This window comes from Dama dama, chromosome X (assembly GCF_033118175.1).
Source record: "Dama dama isolate Ldn47 chromosome X, ASM3311817v1, whole genome shotgun sequence".
In the NCBI taxonomy this organism is placed as follows: domain Eukaryota; kingdom Metazoa; phylum Chordata; class Mammalia; order Artiodactyla; family Cervidae; genus Dama; species Dama dama.
The window spans coordinates 140,180,333-140,204,216 of NC_083714.1; the positions used below are offsets into that span (position 1 = coordinate 140,180,333).

At 41.9% G+C, this 23,884-nt stretch overlaps 1 protein-coding gene across 3 annotated transcripts in view; it reads right to left on the bottom strand.

Moving 5' to 3' along the window:
- The window catches only part of EGFL6 (EGF like domain multiple 6), a 55,379-nt gene that overhangs the window by 21,857 nt on the left and 9,638 nt on the right, over positions 1–23,884 (bottom strand). For all 3 annotated transcript variants that reach the window (XM_061137786.1, XM_061137784.1, XM_061137785.1), the window contains exons 2-6: positions 16,192–16,304; positions 9,900–9,992; positions 6,018–6,137; positions 3,165–3,284; positions 1,423–1,557 (exon numbers count right to left, since the gene is read on the bottom strand). In XM_061137786.1, the coding sequence (XP_060993769.1) occupies positions 1,423–1,557; positions 3,165–3,284; positions 6,018–6,137; positions 9,900–9,992; positions 16,192–16,304 (581 nt within the window). The remainder of the gene's footprint in view (positions 1–1,422; positions 1,558–3,164; positions 3,285–6,017; positions 6,138–9,899; positions 9,993–16,191; positions 16,305–23,884) is intronic.

Consider the following 23,884-nt stretch of genomic DNA (forward strand, 5'->3'; position numbering starts at 1 on the left):
GCCTCCTTAGACAACCATTTTGCCATTTTGCATTTCTTTTCCATGGGGGGATCTTAATCACTTCTTAAATCACAAAGATTTGCTTCCTTTGACAGTTTCCCATGCGGACTCCCCCCCTGTCGTTTGGCATCTCCCTCTAGGTCTCAGGAAACAGGCTCCAACTCTGTGACACAGCCTGGAGATGAACCCCAGAGATGGTGGGGTCTGGAGCAGCTTGGAGGATCCCAGCTCACAAGAAGTGAGGATTTTACAAGCTGGATTAGGATGGCCTTTAGGCTTGAGGGAAGAGCTATGGAGGCTTCATACGATGTGTTCAAAACTCAGGAATGGATACTACCCCAACATGATTACACAGGACACGTCCTGGTCAGCTCCGAGCTTAGGGTGGAAAGAAATCCTACTTTCCCTGCTGCTGTTAGCTTTCCGTGTTACGCACACATGTCTGTCATGTGCATATCATGTAAACAGGACACTCCAGGGGGACGAGATGTCCATGGAACCAACCCCATCCATGCTCTATCAAGGGCAATGGAAAGCCGTCCAAGGGCTCCCCAAATACCCCACTTCACTTGCTCATTGAGGCTTGGAATTCCTTCCCTAAGGACAGGATCTCTGATTTCACCCATATTTGGCTGAGAGCTGAGTGATATCTCAGTCTTATCATAGACTGATCTTGATGACCCCAGAAAGTGAACATTTTAGGGGACATAGAGCTGGAACCATGGAAGGGTTGAAGGAGGAGTGAGGAAAGAGCACATCGCACCTCCTTCATTCATTTTTCTAAAGCTACTCCTGATGGAGACTTAGGCAAGGGCCACTGAGATCAAGATTAGGCAGGACTTGGTATTCCTCCTTTTATCAAATATAAATATGCTTCACTGTCCTCATTTTTAGGGCTTCCCAGGTGGTACCAGTGGTAAAGAAGCCTTCTGCCAATGCAGGAGACATAAGAGATGCGGGTTCCATCCCTGGGTCAGGAAGATCCCCTGGAGGAGGAAATGGTGGTCCACTCCAGTAATTTTGCCTGGAGAATCCCATGGACAGAGGAGCCTGGAGGGCTACGGTCCATAGGGTCACAAAGAGTCGGACACAACTAAAGTAACTTAGCACCTTTAGCTATACCTGGAGATAGAATCAAAAATATAAACAAAACAAAACCAATCTTTTTTTTTTCAAAAAACCCACAAAAATCATCTCAAGCTATTTATCTCCATGATAGAGCTACAGAGACTGATATTCTTTACTTTAAACTTTGACAAACCTGGCTTCATGTAATTCATGTCATCAGAGTTCCCAAATGACAAAAAATTAAAAAAATATTACTTTCTTTGTGTTGTTAAGCTGGTCAGTACAGTAGATGGTTCAACTAATAGACGGAACTGATGTCCAAATATCTGCAGAGAAAGCCTATAGGTTTCTTACCTACACAGTCGTACCAGCCACTGATATATTTCAGTTCAAAACCAACATGACATTTGCAATAGTAGCTTCCAAATGTGTTCACACATCTTCGATTGTAGGGGCAGAAGGCTTTATCAGAGACACATTCATCGATGTCTAGGATGGAGAACCAGGACATGTCAGACACACCAAGAAAGCACCCTCCCTCAAACACTCTCATGCCCGCACCCAGAGCACACAGTGCACACACGCACGTGTGGTTTCTTCACTGGAAAACTCTGATTATTTTGCTACCAAAATCCTATCCTCCGGGAAGAGTTCTGGATCCCCGAGGCACATTCATTGGATTTCTATCACTTTATACACCTTATTTTAGAGGTATTACCTTGCTGTAATGCCATTACTTATATGCACATTTTCTCTCTCATTAGGCCCTGCCTTTTCTGAGGCAGGGAACTTGGCACTTGGTACACAGACACTCCGTTTTGCTGAAGGAATTAATATTCTTCCAGCTATGGATATTGCATGGCAAACCTAATACACAAACATTCAAAGCTTGCATTTTACAAAAGAATTATTTCATTAGCAACCGCCTCCAAGACCTGTCATATTGTTCCAAATCACAGAAACACGGTTTTTAAAGAACATACTGATACATAAATTGTGGGTCAAGTGGAATGAAGCCATGATGCAGCTTAGGAGACAAGAGCCTTCCTTCCTTTACTACCATGGAAAGTCACATCACAGGGGGGCCGACAACTATGCAGACCAAACCATTAAGACTCAGACTTTGCCTTAACTTTCAGATGTCAAATCAAGTAAATTTGGAACCATCATTGTTTTGTAACAGTGGTTAAACATGAAACTTGGGGCTGGCTTATTGCTCTTTTTGCATTCTTGATATAATTAACAAGTAAGTGTTGGATTGACCACAATTATTTTTCAGGGATTACTTTCATATACATCAAGTTTCTCTTCCAATAAAAATGGCACTTGACAAATGGCCCTTGACAAATCAAAGAGGCGTGTGAACACTTGGATTCATTTGGCCAAGAATTAGCCTTGACATAAATCTGATTTTACTGAAGAGCACTAAACCCTGTGAATTGAATTAAATATTTGCCTGCTCTCAAAGAGCAGAACCAAATTTTTAATTTATACAGACTTCTTATTAAAGTCGTTAGCTGATTTAGGATCTGTTTGGGTGAGCTTTCTAAATGTGGTTTATCAAGTTACGTATCAATACATTTAGGGTAAATAAGCACCAACCACCTCAAACAAAAAATATATTTCTATTGTAGTCCAGAAGTTAGAATATTAAATCATAGTGTTATTTGCTTGCTTCCATCAAAAAAGATTAAGAACTCTTTCAACATTCTGTTTGGTTTGACATCCCCTATTAATGCTATGTGTTAACTTGGTCATAATATTATCTATCTTTAGTGCAATATAGTTAAATACACTAAGAATATATACAACTTGGTAGTTGAAGCAAAAAGTGCAGGGTAAATATACAAAAATAAAATTACTTATATCTTTTTCCATTATGGCATCAGGCAACCCAACAAATTATAGAGAAGTGTTTTCTCTAGCATGGCAAAGTGTGTTTAGAACATATGTGCTATAAATGTCATGGAAATGGACATAAATCTGTCATTTCAGGAACTTTCGATGTCTAGTCAACAAGTAGGCTGTGGCGGATGAAAAAGGAGGAATGGAATAAAAGGAGAAGTCAGGGGAGGAGGTGACCCCGGATACTCTACCTAGACAAGCTCTTCCATTGGGGGCCAAGCGGAGGCCCGGGGAGGGACACAGACAGCGCGGTCCCTCTTCTGTGTCTTTACAGCCATACTGGCAGTTGGTCATGGCACACGTCCTAGAGTCTGTGAAAAGAGGCACGGGTCAGCCTTTTCCCCAAGAGATGATAAAAAAATGCTCACTAAGGAACAATCCCTGACCCCTGAGACATGAAATGTAACACGTGGAATGGTATCAGAGGATAAGCTTCATCATCTGAGTCCCAGATGGAGATCCAAAAGGAATCTGTGCAGGGGTGGTGTCTTGATGGCCCCATGGTTGATTCTGTTGGCCAATGCATTGCACTTGGCTGTCTTTAGGCAGAGCATCCACCCCTCAGTCACCAAAAACGGCATCTCTCTCTCTTCCTATACAAGCTCCAATGACTCCTTCATGTCACCTGGTTGGTCTCTACTATTGGCTGAAATGCAACCTCTGAGGAAGATGATTCATTTGAATAAATAGGGTAAAAAAATGCCAATTCTATCCATCTCTCTATTCATATCTAGCCTCAGTGAGTCACTCAAATCACAAAACCTTGTCTTTTAGTTGTGTGTATTAAAATACACAGCAGATAAGGCTGATCAGCTACCCAAAAGCCATTCCCATTACTGAGGCTGAAAAGCCAGTTACACATCTTTTTCCTAGCTTCCCCTGCAGCAAAAAGGGAGTGGCCATATGATTTGGTTATAGCCAAAGAGATATTAAGATAAGTCTGCTGGAGTTTCTGGAAAAGATGCTGCTGCATGACAAAACAGATGGACATAAAAGAGGCGTTTGTTTCCTGGCATCACTCCTTTCCCTTCTGTCTTGCCTACCTTTGATGTGTGTGTGATATCTGGAGCTAGGGCAGCCATATTGTGACCACAAGGCCACAAGCATGAGGATGAAATCAATACCCTGAAGATGGCAGAGGCTGAGTCCTTGCTGACCTGTTCTGGAACTGCTTGCCTCCAGCTTTTAAAAATAAAGATAATTTAGTTCAATTTTTCTGTCACTCATTGCTAAATAGACCTTGTCTCACAAAAACACATATCCCTAGTAGGGTTCCGGTATATATGGATCAAAAGTGCCTATAACAGGGGAGCACAGTGAATATCCTCTCTTTATCCACCCGCATCTATAACATGCCAGTCAACCAGCTGGATGAAAGAGGCTGCAAAGAGCTCGGTAAATAAAATCAGCATTCAGGGCCACCTGGCCACTGTAAGCTATAAACAGGGAGGCAGAGGCAACCCTCACATGTATAGTAATAGACAAAGAGGGTACCAGGACAGATACACAGTATCTGTGTATATGGTAATATAGCAAACACTGACTGATGGTTATATTTCTAGTTTATCCCTTTTCTCTTGAGTTGTCTTCTTTCAAAATTAATCTTCAAAATTTACCTCATTTTATCCTTCCATTTGGAGAAAGATATCTTTTTTGGCACTAATTAGGCTTTTGTGGAATGTTTCAGAAACATCCATTAGCATATATCTTTTTAAAAATGTTAAGTGATGACTAGAAAACTCTGGACAATTGTTCCTAAGGGGCTGGGGGGTGAAGAGGGTAGCTCTGGCAAAGTTCTATTTGGTAGTGGTTACATGGATGCTGGCTTTACAAGAATTCATTAAGCTACATGTTTGTTTCTTGGGGATTTCTGTTTAATTTATAATAAATACTTTTAAAAATACTCAAAAAAAAAAAAAGACTCTGAATGCCTGCTTTATCTCTTAAGCATGCTTGCTAATGGAGACTCTAGTGGTGTTGGGGCACTTTGCCAAGTGGGGCGAGCAGCTAAAGGATGAGGCGGGGTGGGGGAAGTGAGCTATGCATGAGCCTGGATTTTACAACCGAGGGAGAGTCCAGGATAGGCTGGGGAGTCAGAGGACCCTGCAACCATGGGAAGCTGGCAGAAGGCACAAGCTGCAGGCTTGTTGGGGGTGGCAGGGTGGATGGATTTGCTTTTCAGCTGCAACATAAAACCTGAAAAGCCTTCCTTCTCAATAAGTGAACAGATATAGACATTTAGGCTCCCACAGGACATGGGTTCTCTTTATCAGAGAAGGGCTTTTCTTTTCAGGAATGTGAACTGGAATGGACTTCCAACAAGAGTCACTAATCTTTGAGCGTGGGGCAAGGGGCGTGAGAAAGAGAGCTGGTGGGAAGAACTGATGTCCTGAGATGGATCTGAGATTTATCACCTTCCTGAAACAATATGCTTATATTTTCAGTATGCTTATTTTTTTCATGAATAATCCTAGTTCATCCCTGTATATAGAGAGATACTCAATTTATCTTTCTCCTCAGTCTTTTTATTTAAAAACGATGTGGCCAGAACAAGCAAATCCAGAGAGACAGAATGCAGGGCTTGGGTGGAGGAGATGAGTGGAGAGTGACTGCTAATGGGGACAGGGTTTCCTTTTGGGGTGATGGAGCTATTCTGGAGAGTGGTGATGGTTTGCACAACATTGTGAATGTACAAAATGCCTGAATTGTACACTTAAAATTGTCAAAATGGTGAATTGTGCAATATACGTATTTTGATACAATTAAAAATAAGTCCTAGAGGGAAGGGACATATATATATGGCTGATTTGTGTTGATGTTTGGCAGAAACCAATACAATTGTGTAAAGCAATTATCCTTCAATTAAAAAATAAATAAATTGAAAAAAATATGTGTGCAAAGATATTTTAGTCTAGGGTGATGTGAGAGTCTTTGGGGTGGGGGGTTTTCCCCTCCAATAACTCAAGTCAACTTTGCCCCAAGCATTAAATGGCAAAAGTCAAGCCTCTGTGTTGACTGAGAGCAGGCCAGCTGCTGAAACTTACTGGAACATGTGGCGTCCGGCAGGAGCATGTGGCCGCTGGGGCAAAAGCACTTGTAGCTACCGTGTGTATTCACACATCTGTGTTGGCACGGCCGGGGTTTGAATCCACACTCATTCACATCTGCAGGGGGCAGTCAGAAAATGGAGAAAGGTGAACTGAAGGAGGAAACACCCAGATGTGGAATGGGGTTGGCCTTCCTGGACCCCAGCTGTGGAGGTAGGTTCAAAGGGTAGTGACTCACCTCTTCTCCGACCATCATTAAAGTGTTGGTGAGGATGTGGAGCAAACTGAATCATCATACACTGCTGGAGGGAATGCAAATATAGGTACAACCACTCTGGAAAACTGTGTGGCAGCTGGATACAGACATACTCATGAGCCAGCCATTCCACTCCTGGGCGAATGTCCAACAGAAACATGGGTACATGCCCACCAGACTTCCCTGGTGGCTCAGTCAGTAAAGAATCCGCCTGCAATGCAGGAGACCTGGGTTCGATCCCTGGGTCAGGAAGATCCCCTGGAGAAGGAATGGCAACCCACTCCAGTATTCTTGCCTGGAGAATCCCATGGACAGAGGAGCCTGGCAGGCTATACGGTCCATGAGGTTGCAAAGAGTTGGACACGACTGAGCAACTAAACCACCAAAAAATCACATGCTAAAATGATCACAGTAGCACTATTCTGAACTGCCTCAAACCAGAAAGAATTCAAATCTCTCCTCCCAAAAGGATGGATAAATGACTTGTATACTCATGCAATAGAATACTATGCAGTAGTGAGACTGAACAAACCACAAGTACAAACAACTGTGGATGAAACTCAGAAACATGATATTGACTGGGAGAAGCTGGACACAAATGAGCACACTGAAACCCAGGCATGAGTGAAAGAAGCAAAACAAATCCAGGCCAATGACTCTGTGGTGTGAGAGACAAGGTACAGTTCCGTGTTGGGGGCTGGGGGCAAGTGATGGAAGGGAGCATGAGGGGTCTTCAGGGAGGCTGTTTCCATTTCTGGATCTGAATGCCAGCTACATGGGTGTTCTTGAACATTCATGGAGTTGTACATTGTTGACAGGTGTACAATTTTGTGTGTTTCCTACTTGAATAAAAAGTTAAAACATACCATCTAGATAACTGCTGCCTTTAATGCTGTCCCAGGTAGCCTATGATAGATGCCAACCGCACAATCTCCTTTCAATTATTATTCTGAGTGGCCTCATGATGGCCAAATGGCCTTGTCTCACACCTTTCCTGAGGGAGCCCTGCCAGGCAGCTATTACTGGTGGTCAGGTCACAGGACAATATTTAATCCCATATAAAGGTGCTCAGAGGATGCTGTCACACAAGAAGTTTACAAAAATATGTATATAGATACCACATTTTTAAAATAAGCATAGGAAAAAACACCTAGGGAAATTCCCTAGCATTCCAGTGGTTAAAACTCAGCATTTTCACAGCTGAGGTCCACTGGTCTGGCAACTAAGATCCTGCAAGCCATGTGGCACAGGCAGAAATAAAAAACCTTGGGAGACCAGGCTCTACACGTTTATAATGGTTACCTCCTGGGAAGATTGAGAGGAACTTTCTTCTCTGAGCTTTTCAGGGTTTAAAACGTGAAACATTAAGAATGAATTAGCTTTTATTAAAATAAAAAATGATACATAAGAAAAAAAACTTGTAAAGCCATCATGGGTTTCATCTTTGGGTACATGGTGATGTGGGTGCCACATGTCATAACTCCCTCAAGGCAGATATAGAAAGGAGAAAAGAACCAAATTCCATGTAATATCAAAATTCAGCACAGTAACAGGCAAAGGCCATTCTTGAAAATAAGTAAGTGGCTGCTTTCACCTCTAAAAAGAACCTTACGTGGAGATTTTCCAACACCTTAGCTGGACACTTGAACCCCCTTCTCTATCGCCAGTCCCCTGTACACTGCCATCTCCTGTCTAGATCCTAACTGCTTCAAAGGCATGAATTAAATAATGCTGGTTGGACATAACAGGAAAGCCAGGGATATTCCATCACTTGGCCCTAAGTCAGAGGCGTCTCTTGGAAGAAGCATTTTGGGGAAAGACATCAGTTGGGTTGAGGCCTGTGGCCATCAGTGGATATACATGGACTTTGATCAGGCAGCCCTGGGGCAGGGAGGCTGTGGGGAAAAGCCAGACAGGCCCACATCTGAGCCAACTGGACACTCCCTCAAAGTGAATATTTTGCTGGGACTTGAAAAGCAGCATGAAAAAATGCCTTCTCCATTCCAACTCTTTTGAGAAGGTATCTTGGTACAGAATCCAAGATATATGGAAAAACAGGTCTTCTGGTGGGAAACGCTCTGGTAAGGGACATGGTTGAATTATTACTTATGAGAGCAGGGCTCCTGCCGCGCTTCCTTCAAGCCTTCTGGACACGGTTCTGAGGAGCCCCTTGGTGGTGCTGGACCCCGTCCTGGGGTCGGGACAGGAGAGCTAGAGGGTTCTCCCTCAGCCTGCAGGTCTGCCAGCACAAAGAAAGGCTATGTGAGCATCTGGCCTTGGCAGTGAGGTTGGCGGGGGAGGGCAGGGCAGAGTGGGGCAGACCCCTGGCTTTCTCTGGAATTCCATTCTCCTTTCTAGAACCCTGGCAGGGCTCATTCCTAAGGGCAGCTGAACTGGATTTGCTGCTCTTTGCTTAGCTGTGTTATAGAACTGGGGACCCTTTCTTAATGAGCGCAGGTTTCTTGGTGCCTGGGCTCCTCCACACTGTGGACATCTGGGGCCAGATCACCCTTAGCAGGGGGCTGCCCTGTGCACTATAGATGTTCAGCTGGGCTCTACCCACCAGAATGTCTCCAGGCACCGCCAGATGACCTCGGGGGTCAGACTTCCAGATTTATCAAATAAAAATACAGGATGCCCGGGTAAATGTGAATTTTGGAAAAATGACTAATATTTGTTCAGTGTACATATGTCCCATACAACATTTGCAACATACATACACTATATAAAATTATTTGTTGTTTATGTGAAATTGCATTTGAAAATAAGATTTAAATCTAACTAGGGATATGTATTTTATCTGGCAAGTCTTCCTAGGGGACAAAACTGTCCACCTTCAGAACCACTGTTCTTAATATTATAACTGCTTTAATATCTTCAGATAAACAGCCTATGACAAAAGTCATAAACTGCCTTTTAAAATATATCAATTGCAATAAAAATATGCATGTCATTCAACCCAACAATTCCATTTTTAGATATTTACCCTATAAAAATACTCAAAGATGCAAGGATATGCATAGGATAATGACTGATATAGTGCTATTTGTAATGGCAAAAAATTGGGGACAACTTCTATAATAGTGGTTAAAGTATTTTTACATAAATGACACAAGCATTTGCTCGCAGGACTAGGATAGAGCCTTAAAAAATGAGACAGCTCTCTATGTGCTGACATGCAGAAATGCCCATGAGAAATATCCATATTTGTAACTATAACAGAAAAGAAACTGCAGAGATTAACTCTTAGCTACAGGTGGAGGATGGACTGTGGGTGTTCACACTCACTTTTTAATTTATATCCTTTTGTTTTGTTGCATTTTCTTAAATAAAAAATATGCATTGCTTCCTTAGCTTAAAAAAACAATACACATTATTTGTTTTGAGGGAAAATAATGTTTTTTATCTGGCATCCTAACAAAAGCATCAGAATGACTTTGACATTTTTCTAGAAGAGACTGATTGAAAAATCTCATTCTGAAACCACTTTCGTTTGAAGATTGGAGTTACAAACTGCAGAATCCTGAGTGCTATGCTGTGTCCTAAACACCACTGCACAGCCTGAGTTGATTCTGAAAGCTCTGGGGTAGGTCTGTATTACCACCGTGGTCTCTAGTACTGACCTTGACTGCAGGTTTTCCCGGTGTATCCTGGAAAGCATCTACATTTGTTTGGCCCCACACACTCACCGAACTTGCATCCAGGTTCACACATAGCTGTGGAAAGAAAAGGTATTTTGACGATTAAAAAATAGGAAACAATAGGCATATGAAAAGATGTTCAACATGGCTAATTATCAGAAAAGGGCAAATCAAAACTACAATGATGTATCATCTCACACCAGGCAGAATGGCCATCATCAAAAAGTCTACAAATAATAAATGCTGGAGACCCTCCTACACTATTGGTGGGAATGTAAATTGGTGCAGTCACTAGAAAGAACAGTATGGAAGTTCCTCAAAAAGCTAAAATAGAGTTGCAATCCCACTCTTGGGCATATATCTGAACAAAAATTTAATTTAGAAAGATATATACATGTACTATCAACAATGGCCAAGACATGGAAATAACCAAAATATTCACTGAAAGGTAAACATATGAAAAAGATGTGATACATATATACAATGGACTATTACTCAGCCATAAAAAGAATAAAATACCATTTGTAACAACATGGATGGACCTAGAGAGATTATCATAATAATTGAAGTAAGTCAGAAAGAGAAAGACAAACACCTTATGATACCACTTACATGTGGAATCTAAAATCTGAGACATATAAACTTATCCGCAAAACAGAAATGGACTCACACACATAGACAACAGACTTGTGGCTGCCAACGGGAAGGGAGGATGAGAGAGGGCAGGACTGGGAGTTTGGGAGTAGCAGATGCAAACTAGTATATACAGGATGGATAAACAACAAGGTCCTACTGTAGAGCACAGGGAACTATATTCAATATCCTGTGATAAACCATAATAGAAAAGAGTATTACAAAGGAATACAAATATATATGTATAACTGAATCACTTTGTTGTATAGCAGAAATCAACACAACATTGTAAATCAACTATATTTCAATAAAGAAATTAAAAGGAACAGGGGTAGTCAGCCCAGTGAAATGCACACGTGTTAAACTTAGCTGCCTTCTGCGTGGCATACAATACAGAGGGTGATCTGCTTCCTCTCCAGTTTGTTTTCACCTTTAAAATACTGAATAGTGCTTCGCTTCTGAACTACATTACCAGTCCCCATCCCTTCACCCCCTTCCACCCCATGAGTACAAGTTGACCTTAACTTTGCCTAGCACTGCCATACCTCCAGTGGCATTCAAAGAAAAAGAGAGCCTCTTACATCGCAATTAGCCAGGTTTGTATGTAAACACAAAAGATTTAACAAAAGGAATATGATTTGTGAGCTGGAAGAAACTCCATAGTTATACTGGGCCAAGGTCCTTCTCCCCCTTTCTACTGTTTTTTTTTTTTTCTCTTCTGTATTATTTTCCCTGTTTCACTTTTGAATGATCAAAAATTTTCAATTCTGTGTGTTATCAGCCAAAATGAACAAAGCACAGGTTGGAGGCAGGGAGACGCTGCCTCCGGTTCCAAGGATGGGAACCACAAGCATGATGGTGACGGTGATAGTGATGGTGACGGAGGCATGCCAAAGGCAGGATTTGGTTTTCTGTTTTATCCACTTCTGTATCCAGACACCTGACACAAACTAGGAACTCAATAAATATTTGTTGGATGACTGAAGTGGCAGGAGAAACAAGAATAGGATGGGTAACAGATTGGATTGGGGGCAAGAAAATGTAGTCAAAGATGGTGGAAAGTTTGAGTCTGGCTCATAAGGAGGAGATAGGGAGAAAACGCTATGGATAGAAAGAAAGGAAAATGGGAGAACCCTAAGACATGAGGGGAGTGAGAGGAAAAGCAATGAATGAGAGAGAAACTAGGCAGGTAGGGAATCATGGACTCTCACATTTTCTGGATCTACTAGGAGTTCCAGAAACAGCCAGCATATGAAAGGATGACTCAGCAATTGCCAGAAATGCTTGCTTACTTCTCTGCACATTGATTCTCTGGCTCATAGAAGGTCCACTCCTAGGCAAGCCTGTTCCTAAAGACTCTGGCATGTTCCCATTTGACCCAACCCTACCTTTGCTAATGTCACCATTCATCTCCCAGCTACCTGGAGTCAAAGTCTCAACTGTCTCTATTTATTCTTGTTCCCCAAACAATCACCTAACACACAATCCCCAAACAATCCCCAGACAAGCACCCTACCCCTTGATCCCTGTTTCTACCACCAATTTCCTTGAGTAAGTATTGGGTTAGCCAAAAAAGTGTGTTTGGATTTCCCTACAGTCACTTACAGAAAAACCAGAACGAACTTTTTGGCCAAGCCAATATTTATCCAGCTGCTTAGAACCACTTTGCCCATAGATGTCTGGGAGATTTCTCACATGCCTCTCTCTCTTCGCTTTCCTCACCTCAGTCTGTGACCAGGGCTTGGCTGACGCACAGGTCTAACAGCCTAGCCCCTGGTTTCTGGGCAGGACAAATGCTGCAGTGTAATTAACACTCCAGAGCTCCCTGTGGGATCAGGATGAAGTCAAACTTCTCTTGAAGCCACATCTTTGCCTCGCTTCTTCCCCAGTTTCCTCACTCCCTTACAGATTTCTCCCGAGTGCCTCTCAACAGGATATTTGTGCAAGAATCACCTTCACAGGTGCTGTTCCTAGGATATCGATGTCCAATGTGACATTAAAGGGATATTCCAGAAGTATAGCTCTAATAATGCCATGCATTGCCTCAGTTCAGTTCAGTTCAGTTCAGTCACTCAGTCGTGTCCGACTCTGCGACCCTGTGGACTGCAGCACGCCTTCCCTGGTGGTGATGGCACCAACTCCCAGAGCTTACTCAAACTCATGTCCATCAAGTCGGTGATGCCATCCAACCACCTCATCCTCTGTCATCCCTTTCTCCTCCCGCCTTCAATCTTTCCCAGCATCAGGGTCTTTTCCAATGAGTCAGTTCTTTGCATCAGGTGGCCAAAGTATTGGAGTTTCAGCTTCAGCATCAGTCCTTCCAATGAATATTCAGGACTGATTTTGTTGCCTAAAAGTCATCAAACAATCTCTGTTGGGTCCTGAATCCAGGACAGGGGTCATAACCATGACCTGGCTTCCGCCTTCTTTTAGTCTTACTCTGTTCCCTGAACCCAAACAACAATGAGGTCAAACCAGACTGCCTGCTCTTCTCTGACCTACTCTGAACTTTCTACCCAATCTCTATTGTTACCCCACCCTGCAGCACCCCTCCCCGCCACCCCAATGGTTAATATCCTAATAATCCTTCAAGGACTACCTTGTAGGGCCCCTCCTTCCAGAAGCTTGTACAGATTTCTCCAGCCACACATGAACTTCTGCTCATCTCTGAGAACTCCACAGAGTTCTCCCATGAAACTGATATCTTCATCTTATTCAATAACTAGCCAGATATTTCGCTTCTATGTTTGACTTCTATCTACTATCTGATACTAAGTGCTTTCAGAACAGGGATATAAACATTCATCTTTGTTTCTCCTCCTGCATTTAATAGTGTGAACATGTTAGACATTGAAATAGTTTTGAATGACAAATAAAGCACTAAATGTAGAACTTTGAATAGGGAAACATTTCAAGGCTTGAAGTAGATCATGAGAGAAGGTAGGGGAAAACACACTTCCCACCAAAGTTCTTCTACTTTTGGAGGTAAATGAGATAGAACTGGATTTCCAGGGTCTATTTTGTTATGGTTATGTTCTTGGAGATGCAGCTTTAACTGTAAATGTTAGAAAAATAAACCTTTTTTTTTAAGCCCCAAAGACCTCTGATTGCTCCCTGGAAAGTTATTTTCAATGTAGTCCAGACACGAAAGCCCAGGATAAATGCCAAATAGGAGAGAGGAGAAGTGGTGAATATTAATACCCTTGCTGTTTGGAGATCAGCACTCCAGAAAGACATTTTTGATTTACTGTAACTTTGGATCTGTGATGGGAACAGCCAGTCTATGGCATAGGGAAATTCTGTTTATGTCTAAAATGGCCTGAGATTTAAGTGTGCTTTAGATAAAGGAAGCTCTCTTGTTTAATTTCCCTGCAAACTCCTCCATCTTTCTGGAGTGTTGGACGGCTCTTTATCCCATATCTCATTAAATGACCCATATCTGAAGGCTAATGATACTGAGTGAAGCAGACCCTGCCCTGGGAGCAGATTTAAGCAGGGCAGAGGCTGAGATCTAGAAAGCTCTGGCATAGAAGCAGGGCCTCTGAAGGACTGAGGGGTGATTAGTCAATGGAGGTGAAGGCTGGGGCAGACTGCACCCTCACAGGCTGGAGCCTGGCTCTGCCTGTTCAGGCAAATTGGCATGCATTCCTCTCATCACCATGCACCCCATGGCTTAGAAATCAGAGGCCTGGTGATCAGGGACTAACTAGTCTGTTACCTGGTGCTTCGAGAAGCATATGACTTTACCATCAAGAAGGACCATGCCGATTAGATGTAATATGATAGCATAGATACAAAAATCATTGTCATTTACTGTGTCAACATTTGACGGGGACAGACGGTGGGCTGACCATCTCTTTGGCTTGCCAAACACGCAGTGGGAGCAGTGTGTTGGAATGCCCTTTAGCATCTGGCTTTCAATTCTCTTCAGGCCTCTGGTATGAATATTGGCCACAAAAGCAGTGAGAACGTGATTGGTTGTGTGCACCATGGTCAGACTGCTCCGATCTAGTTATAGAATAGCCCTTCTAGAAAAGCAAAGCTCACCCTCATTTATTCACCAGAGACATGCAAGTTTTATGGCCGGAGGTCCTGAGGTTCATGTGACTGTAACAGAGATTCCAAATCAGGTATCCTGTGTGGTTTTTGGCCCTTTCCACCTGACTGACTTCAAAGAAAAATGTATTATGTTGTGTTTAGAAGGAGAAAAAAGCAACACTGAACCCCCTCATCACCTGCTGCTTTGACGGACAGAAGTCTGCAAGGGAGGAAATGGAGCCTGAGTGAGCTTATCTACCTTGCCCAAGGTCACCCACGTCGGTCTGGTTCTCAAGACAACGCCCTTGATCATGACCCACCCGACCAGTGTGAGGACCACCCTTTTCAATCGACAAAGTCCCAGGGAAATGTTCTAACTTTCTTCTGCTAGGCAGGCAGTGATGGCCTTCAAACATTTCTTCTACTATCTTCACACTCTTGTCATCTCCTCATAAGGAAACTGCGACAGTGCAGGGTTTTACATAATATCAAACATGTGGGAGCGAGATCAATGTCCTCCAATGTTTCATGGATTTCGGACATGATCAAGTTCTGCCCACAGCTATGGTCTACCCAGATTATTTTTGAACCAGCTAAATCAAAGAGGAGGAGGTTGGGCAGGGAAAGAGCAGAAAAAGAAGGTAGAATTATTCTTAAAAATCGCTAACACTTTTGGGCTTTATAGTTTATAATCCAATATGATCCACACCAGTGCCTAAAGTATATGGGACGTGCAAATGTCTGTTCATCCCACTTAACAGATTAAGGATTCAGGTTCTATGCCACCTACTAGATACACAAGGCCCTGAGACCAGATTCTTGCCCTGAAAGAATGTACCCCTGGTTAGTCAGCTACAAAGAATACAGATTTGATTCTTTTACACTGTGAGTGTCCATTATCATAGAAATTTACATGAAAAACAATGCAACACAAAACTTTGTGCTCATCCCTAGCCCCCCAACTCTTGAAATTGTCAGAGGCCTCTCTTGGAGTTCCTAACACTGGTCTGAGAAATGAGGTCAAAAGCAAATTATGCAAACTTAGTTTGAAATGTACACAATAGAACCATGCATATCTTGCATCCCTTGCATCTTGCATCAAGGGATGCAAGCATCCCTTGAAACCATCTAGAAATCGGCACAATGGACTTGAAAAGTGTGAGTAACTGAACTACAAAGTAAATGGCTAACCTTTTTGTTTGTGACCAAAGCCTACTGGTTGGGTGATTCATAATTAAAAAGTGGAATTCATCAGTTGGAAATCAGTTGGAAAAATTATAATTAGAATGAGATATTTCTTGACCTGTTTTTGCCTAACTCAGTTTCTCTAGATTAAAACAAAAACAGCCATACTGACTAAGAGAACAGCAGAAATAATTGATGAAACAGGGCTCCTAAAACAAACATATCATATCAAGGGTGATGGTGTCAGCCATATTTTGAATGGGATGAGATCTTAGACCTTGGGTGTCAGTTAGGACTGTGTCCCTGCTCTTGGAAAGCCACTGGTAACCTGGTGACAGCTTATGGTGTCACAGAGAAAAACCGCAGGACCCAGGCCAACTACCTGAACACCGGGTGGTCTGAGTTTTTACAAAAGTACCTTCACAGACTCCCTTGCTGCTCCTTCTCCAGCCATAGCAGCAGGCCAGTATGGTTCCATAGCTACAGACACCAGGCTGGAGCGATGATGCCAACAACTCGTGATCCCTTGGACTGTGGATAAAGAGCCACATGTTAGTACTGAGAAAACAGGAAGCACCACAGAGACTCTGCCCTGCTACTCTATGGACAGGAGACATGACAGTTACCTGGTCAATTTCCACAAACCTGCTGGAAGTGCTAGATCGGATTTTGAAAACCTGAATTTCAGATTGCCAGCCTCTGCTATCATCCCTTGCCAGCCTTCACCAATGATTGTGCTAAGTCACTTCAATGATTGTGCTAAGTCTGACTCTTTGCGACCCCATGGACTGTAGCCCACCAGGCTCCTCTGTCCATGGGATTCTCCAGGCAAGAATACTGGAGTGGATTGCCATGCCCTTCTCCAGGTCCCCAATATTTAGCATCAGCCATTTCCTTCTTCCCCAGGGTTAAAAGAATTGGATTACATGGGACTTCCTTGGGGGTTCAGTGGATTTTTATCCACCTGCCAATGCAGGCCACACAGGTTCAATCCCTGGTCTGAGAGGGTTCTACATGCCGCGGGGCAATGAATCCCATGCGCCACAGCTAGTGAGCCCGTGCTCTGCAAGAAGAGAAGCCAGCACAATGAGAAGCCTGTGCACCGCCCCTGGAGAGTAGCCCCCACTCTCTGCAACTAGGAAAAAGCCCATGCAGCAACAAAGACCCAGCGCAGCCATTAAATAAAGAAATAAATAGAACTGGGTAAAATATAATCTATGAAACTAGGACACATGAAAGTGGCCCAAATCGTCTGCTTCTGAGCCCTGGAGAGGGCCCATTTTCAGATCTGCCCTGTACAGACACACTGGCTCCCCAGGTCTGTGTCCAGCTCCGTGCCGTGTGCTCACGTGACTCCCTGGCCCCCGTGGCTTTGTCCCAGACAAGAGCGCTGTCCCCTGCCCCACTGGCCACCTGGGGGCCACCGAACAAACTGGAATCTCGATACACTAGAGACAGTCAAAGCTGGAAAGACGCTATAGAGAGCCTTCATGCAAGCCGTCTCCTGTTCCAGATGAGGCAACTCCAGCCCGAAGGAACAGTCACAACCCCAGCAGAGCCCTGTCAGCGGGTCCAGCCCAGAGCACCCTCCTCACTCCTGGAAACACAATTCACTCAACTCTTTATCTGTAGAGCAGAGGCTGGCAGATGTTTTCCATAAAGGGGCAGATGGTAAATAGTTTAGGCTCTGTGGGCCACGGGGTCTTTGTCCAAGTGCAAAAGCAGCTGCAAGCAACAGTAGATAGATGGGCATGGCCGTATTCAGTAAATATTTATGGACACTGAAACATTTGAATTTCATAAGCTTTCCACATGTCATGCAATAATATTCTTTTTTTGGTTTAGTTTTAACCGTTTATAAAATAAAAGCCATTCTTAGCTCAAGAACCACATAGAAACAGAAGGCCATCTAGCCTTGGCCTGAGGGCTGCAGTTTGCTGACCTTGACCTAGAGGCCGGAAAGAGTGGGCCCCGACCCCAAGTGCCAAGGCGGTAGCTCACTGCGCACTCAATGACTGGACGGTTACCACCAGATTCTGGAGGAAAACACTTCAGCTATATATTTGGTGGATGGCTAGGGTTGTTTCCTCTTGCATATTAAATACATGGTAAAATGCATGCATATTGAACACCCGGGCACTTTAACAGACCAGGAATGTACATTTGACCATGCTCTTTCTGCTGCAACTGTCACCACCATCCAATTCTAGGACATACCTAACAGCACTTAATTCCCAATTCTCCCCTCCCTTCATCCCCTGGCAACCACAAATTTACATTCTGTCTCTAGATTTGCCTATTCTGGACATTTCACATAAGTGTAATCATATATTATATGGTCTTTTTGTGTCTGAGTTTTTTCATTTAGCATGTTTTCAAGGTTCATTCATCTTGTGGCACATAAGAGTAGTTTGTTCTTTTTTACTGATGAATAATGTTCTATTATATGAATAGACCACATTTATCTGGTTATCAGTTGATGGACATTTAGGATGTCACTACTCTTTGGCTATTAAGAATAATGCTGCTATGAACACTGTGTATTAGCTTTTGCATGAACATATGTTTTTGTTTTTCTTGGGTATATAACTAGGAGTGAAATTGCTGGATCATAGGCATTCTATGTTTAAGTTTTTGAAGAACTGACACACTGTTTTCCTTCCTTTTCTCCTTTGCCTTTTGCTTCTCTTCTTTTCTCAGCTATTTGTAAGTCCTCCTCAGTCAATCATCTTACCTTTGCATTTCAGGAAATGAATGGAAGCCTGGCTGCAGTCCATGCAGTAACAAAGAGTCAGACACGACTGAGTGACTGAACAAGAACAAAACACTGTTTTCCAAGATAGCTGTATCGTTTTACACTTCCACCAACAGTGTATGAGGACTCCAACTTGTCCACGTGCTCAACAGCACTTGTTATTGTGCATTTTTAAAATTACAGCTATTCTAGTGGTTGAGAAGTAGTACTGTGCTTTGATTTGTATTTCCCAGATGGCTAATGATGTTGAACATCTTTTATGTGTTTATTGGCTCTTTGTGTATCTTCTTCGGAGAAAGGTTTATTCAGGTCCTTTCCCCATTTTCCAATTGGGTTATTTGTCTTCTTTTTTTTTTTTTTTTTTAATTTTTTTTTATTATTATTATTATTTTTTTATCCTTAAGAATGAAACACAAAGATCAAAACTAATTGGTAAAAACAGCTGTCCCCATGCCCTGATGAATAAGGTAATGCAATTTTACCTCACCCTGAGAAAAAAAATCTTCCATCTAGATCCTCAAAGAGTCAGTTTATTTTTACCATGTTTGTATTAAACTTTGACAAAGTGCCCATATCTGTTTTTTCTTCCTTTAACAACATGGAGCTGAGTTTGGGGAGCAGAGTGGAGGGAGAAACTGACTCTGCCCGGAAAAGAAGATGTCACATTTCAGGTGGATTTAAAATGAACATATGATAAAGAAGAAACCTATAGAGAGGGATATTCTGCCTATGGGAATTTAACTACATATTTTTATAAGGAACGTGTAGTTCATTTAGTGAGATTTCAATCTATCAACAAATCATGGAGCTGACCTGTAAACTTCTTTTTTAAAATATTTTTATTTTGTATTGGAGTATAGCTCATTTACAATGTTGTATAGTTTCAGGTCTACAGCAAAGTGATTCAGTTAACATATACATATATTGAGTCTTTTAAAATTCTTTTACCATTTAGGTTATTACAGAACACTGAGTAGAATTCCCTGTGCTATAGAGTAGGTCCTTGCTTGTTATCTATTTTAAATATAGCAGTGTGCACAGGTCAATCCCAAACTCCTAAATTATCCCTCTCTCCTACCTTTCCCCTTTTCCCACTTTTCCCCTTCTTGACCTCAGATTTGCAAGCAATAAGTGCCCCAGCTCCAACAGGAAGGGCCTTACCTATTCCCTGATGCCAAAAAACCCAGCTTCATCCTCAAAAGGAGCCATCAAGAACATGAGGGGTGAGTGGCCTGTAAGTTGGAGCAGAGAAAGTGGTGTGTGTGTGTGGACCAGGGGAGCGAGAAGGGAAACAGACAGAACAGTGGGAGGGAGAAGGAGCAGGAGATAAACGAGGGCCAGAAAGGAAGGGCCTGTGTCCACGTGAAACATTTGGCCCATCCTAAAGGCGCCAGAGAGTTATACAGAGATTTCAGACAGTTGGAAACAGCAAGGATTTTGCAAGACACAAAGCAGCTTCCATAGAAGTGAGGTGAACTCAACAGGCGCCAACAAGATTATTGAAACATTACACCAAAAGCAAAGGCAAGAAAAGCAAAAGCAAACAGGTAGGAACTATGTCAAACTAAAAGGCTCTGCACAGAAAAGGAAACCAACAGAATGAAAAGGCAACCTACCAAATGGAAGAAAATATTTGCAAATCATGTATCTGATAAAGGGCTAATACCCAAATATAAAATATAATGTAAATATTTATCATATAAAAGGAACTCAAACAACTCATTTCCAAAAAAAAAAAAAAAAAAACACCACTCTGATTTTAAAATGGGTAGAAAATGTGAAGAGACATTTTTTCAAAGGAAGACATTCAGATGGCCATATGAAAAGATGCTCAACATCAACTAGTCATCAGGAAAATGCAAATCAAAACCACAATGAGGCATCACCTTACACCTGCCAAAATGGCTATCATCAAAAGATAACAAATAACTAGTGTCAGTGAGGATGTGAAGAAAAGGTACCATCCTACACTGTTTTTGGGAATAAATATTGGTACAGCCACTCTGGAAAAGAGCATGGAGGGTCCTCAAAAATTTTAAAACAAAACAAAACAATCATACAATCTAGCAGTTACATTTCTGGGTATTTATCCAAAGAAAATCTATATGCTCCCCTATGTTCACTGCAGCATTATTTACAATAGCCAATATATGGAAACAACCTAAGTGTCTATCAATGAGTGAATGGATGAAAAAAGAAGTGGTATGTGTATACAATGGAATATTATTCAGTCATGAAAAAGAATGAAATCTTGCCATTTTCAACAACACGGATGGACCTTGAAGGCATTATGCTACGTGAAAGACAGATTCTGTATGACCTCACTTATCTATACTTAAATGTGGAATCTAAAAAACAGATCAAAAAACCACCCCAAGCTCAAAGATACAGAGAAGAGATCTGCGATTGCTGGCAGGGGCCACAAAACAGGTAAAGGGGATCAAAAGGTACAAACTCCCAGTTATACAATAAATGAGTCCTGGGGATATAATATACAGCGTGGCCACTATAGTTAATTGTGCGTGCTCATGCTCAATTGCTAAGTCATGTCTGACCCTTTGTGACCCCACAGACTGTAGCCCGCCAGGCTCTTCTGTCCATGGGATTCCCAGGCAAGAATACTGGAATGGGTTGCCATGCCCTCCTCCAGGAGATCTTCCCCACCCAAGGATCAAACTCAAGTCTCCTGTGGTGGCAGGCAGATCTTTACTACTGAGCCACCAGGGAAGCCCCATCATTAATAATACTGTAATGCATATTTTAAAGTTGCTAAGATAGTAAATCTTAAAAGTTGCCATCACAAGAAAAAAATGCTGTAACTATGTATGGTTTAGAGATGGTAACTAGACTTACTGTAGTGATCATTTTGCAGTGTATACAAGTATCGAATCACTGTGTTGGACATCTGAAATGAACATAATGTTTTATAACAATTATACCTAAAAAAAGATTACTGAAACTGTGAGATGTGAAATTACAAAGAACCAAATTGAAATGTTGAAATATGATTTTTTTTTTTAAAAAAAAAGCTTACTTAGAAACTTTGGTGAAAAATCCCAGGCTTCCCTGTACAGGTGGTCAAACCCATTTCATATATATTTGTCAAAGTCAATTAGTTTTGATTGTGGAGAATACTGCCTGGGGTTATCTAAGAGGAGAAAGTTACCAGAAGGTGAAATTCATATACTGTTTGTACATTAACAGAACTCTACAGAGAAATCTGCTTTCTCGAGTTTTATTGCTTTCACATGTTTGCTTTAGGTGAAAAGGTGAAACTGAGAAATCTGAGGTGTATTAATTTCTTCCAAGACATCATTTTTGACATTGTACAAAGTATCACTTGTAAGGTTCTCCAAAATGTTAATGATGAACACTTAAGCCATCAAACACTTGTTAATGAAGTCAGATTTCTTATCTACTATCAGGGATTCTTTCCCTGGTCACAAATGCATTTTAGTATTACAGCTCTGTTGGAAGACATCAGAAATTCGACATTACATCTAGCCTTCTCCTCACTTGTTTAAAATACAGAAAGAACAACTAAGACTCAACTCATGATTGAGAAATATACAATGGATTCTGGATGTTCAGGCAACCACACAAATCATAAAACATCGCTTCGGTCTCCAGCTGCTCTATGGATGCAGAGACATGTTCTGTGCATATTTCCTACAGGAGAGCAAGCACCTTGAGAGAACTCTGTAGAAAAAGCCATCAGAGAACCATGTGCGTCCATAAATGAGCAGCGTGCCTGGTAATTAATGAGTGTGCAGTTCATGTAGTCACCCAGTTTTGAGAAACAACTTCAAAGGGATAGCCACAAATGGGATTTTACTGGTTTAATCATCAAATTCTACATCTGGTCAGGAAAGTGGGAAAACAGTTTAAAAGAGGGAAATCACTAGTGGATAGAATGGCTAATAATTACTTGCTGATTTGTAGATGCAGGAGGAAATTCATTTATTACACCAAGAATCCAGTTCTGCATTCTATGCTTGCTAATTTTTTTAATTCACATATGGCAGCTATTTAAAATTATGGATAAAAAGAAAATTAATTATTTAAAATGTTTCTGATTAAGCTGAAACAATATTATTGAGGGGAAGAGAGAATCTACCACAAGCAAACACAATATTGATGATAACAGTGGGACACATTTTCTTATAAAATCTTTTTAAAAACTGCTAAAAAAAATTTTTTTTAACTTTTTGTTTCTCGATAGTTCTCAAATGACATTGCAAGTAAATGTTAGTAAGCAATTCAGATTACTTTCCCAGCATCGTCTCCTACCTGCCTTTTGCCCTAATTCCAGGGCCAATCACTAACTTTCCCACCACTAATTCGATCACTGTTTTAATATCTAGTTGTGAGTACTCTGGATAAGAAATACAAACTATTAGGTGAAACCATATGAAACTATGATGTTAGAAAATGTCCAAATATCTGTTGTATCATATGTTACAATTTAACGATCACAGAAGAGAAGGCTAAGTGCTCAGTAAACCCATTTCTGTGTCTTCTGGGCACAAAGATACACTATACTTCCCAGCCAGCCTGCTGGTTAGGTGGGGACACATGACTGGTTTTGGCCAAGAGAATAGGAGTAGACCATCTTCAAGCCCGTGCACAAAGCCTCCTGTGGGATCCTCGACTCCGTTTCCATCAGCCCAATATAGAGGACACTGTGGCCCTGGCCAAAGATGGCTCCTCAAGATGGATGGAACCTGGTCCCATGTGAAAGCATGTAGCAGACTCTCTCAAATGTGTGTTGGACTTGAAGACAGGCAAAGAAATGAACTTCTACTTTGTTCAGCCACTGTGATTTTGGGATGGTTTGACACATAGAGTTAGCTCACCTTGATGAAGAGAGTAATATTCTAAGACCATTTCTTTTCCTAAAGTCTAGTACACATGACAGAGAAGGCAATGGGACCCCACTCCAGTACTCTTGCCTGGAAAATCCCATGGATGGAGGAGCCTGGTAGGCTGTGGTCCACGGGGTCGCGAAGAGTCAGACATGACTGAGTGACTTCACTTTCACTTTTCACTTTCACACATAGGAGAAGGAAATGGCAACCCACTCCAGTGTTCTTGCCTGGAGAATCCCAGGCACAGGGGAGCCTGGTGGGCTGCCGTCTATGGGATCACACAGAGTTGGACACGACTGAAGTGACTTAGCAGTAAGCAGTACACATGATCTTTTCCTCATGTGTGAATCCACTGAAACAACAAACAAAAACTTAGAAAGCTATCAGTGTGATTTGCATTTAGTTTCATATTTAGTGAAGCATTTTTTTAATGTACAAAACTGGAGCAGTGCGTTCTGGGAGATCAAGAATGCATGGTTAAGGCATAG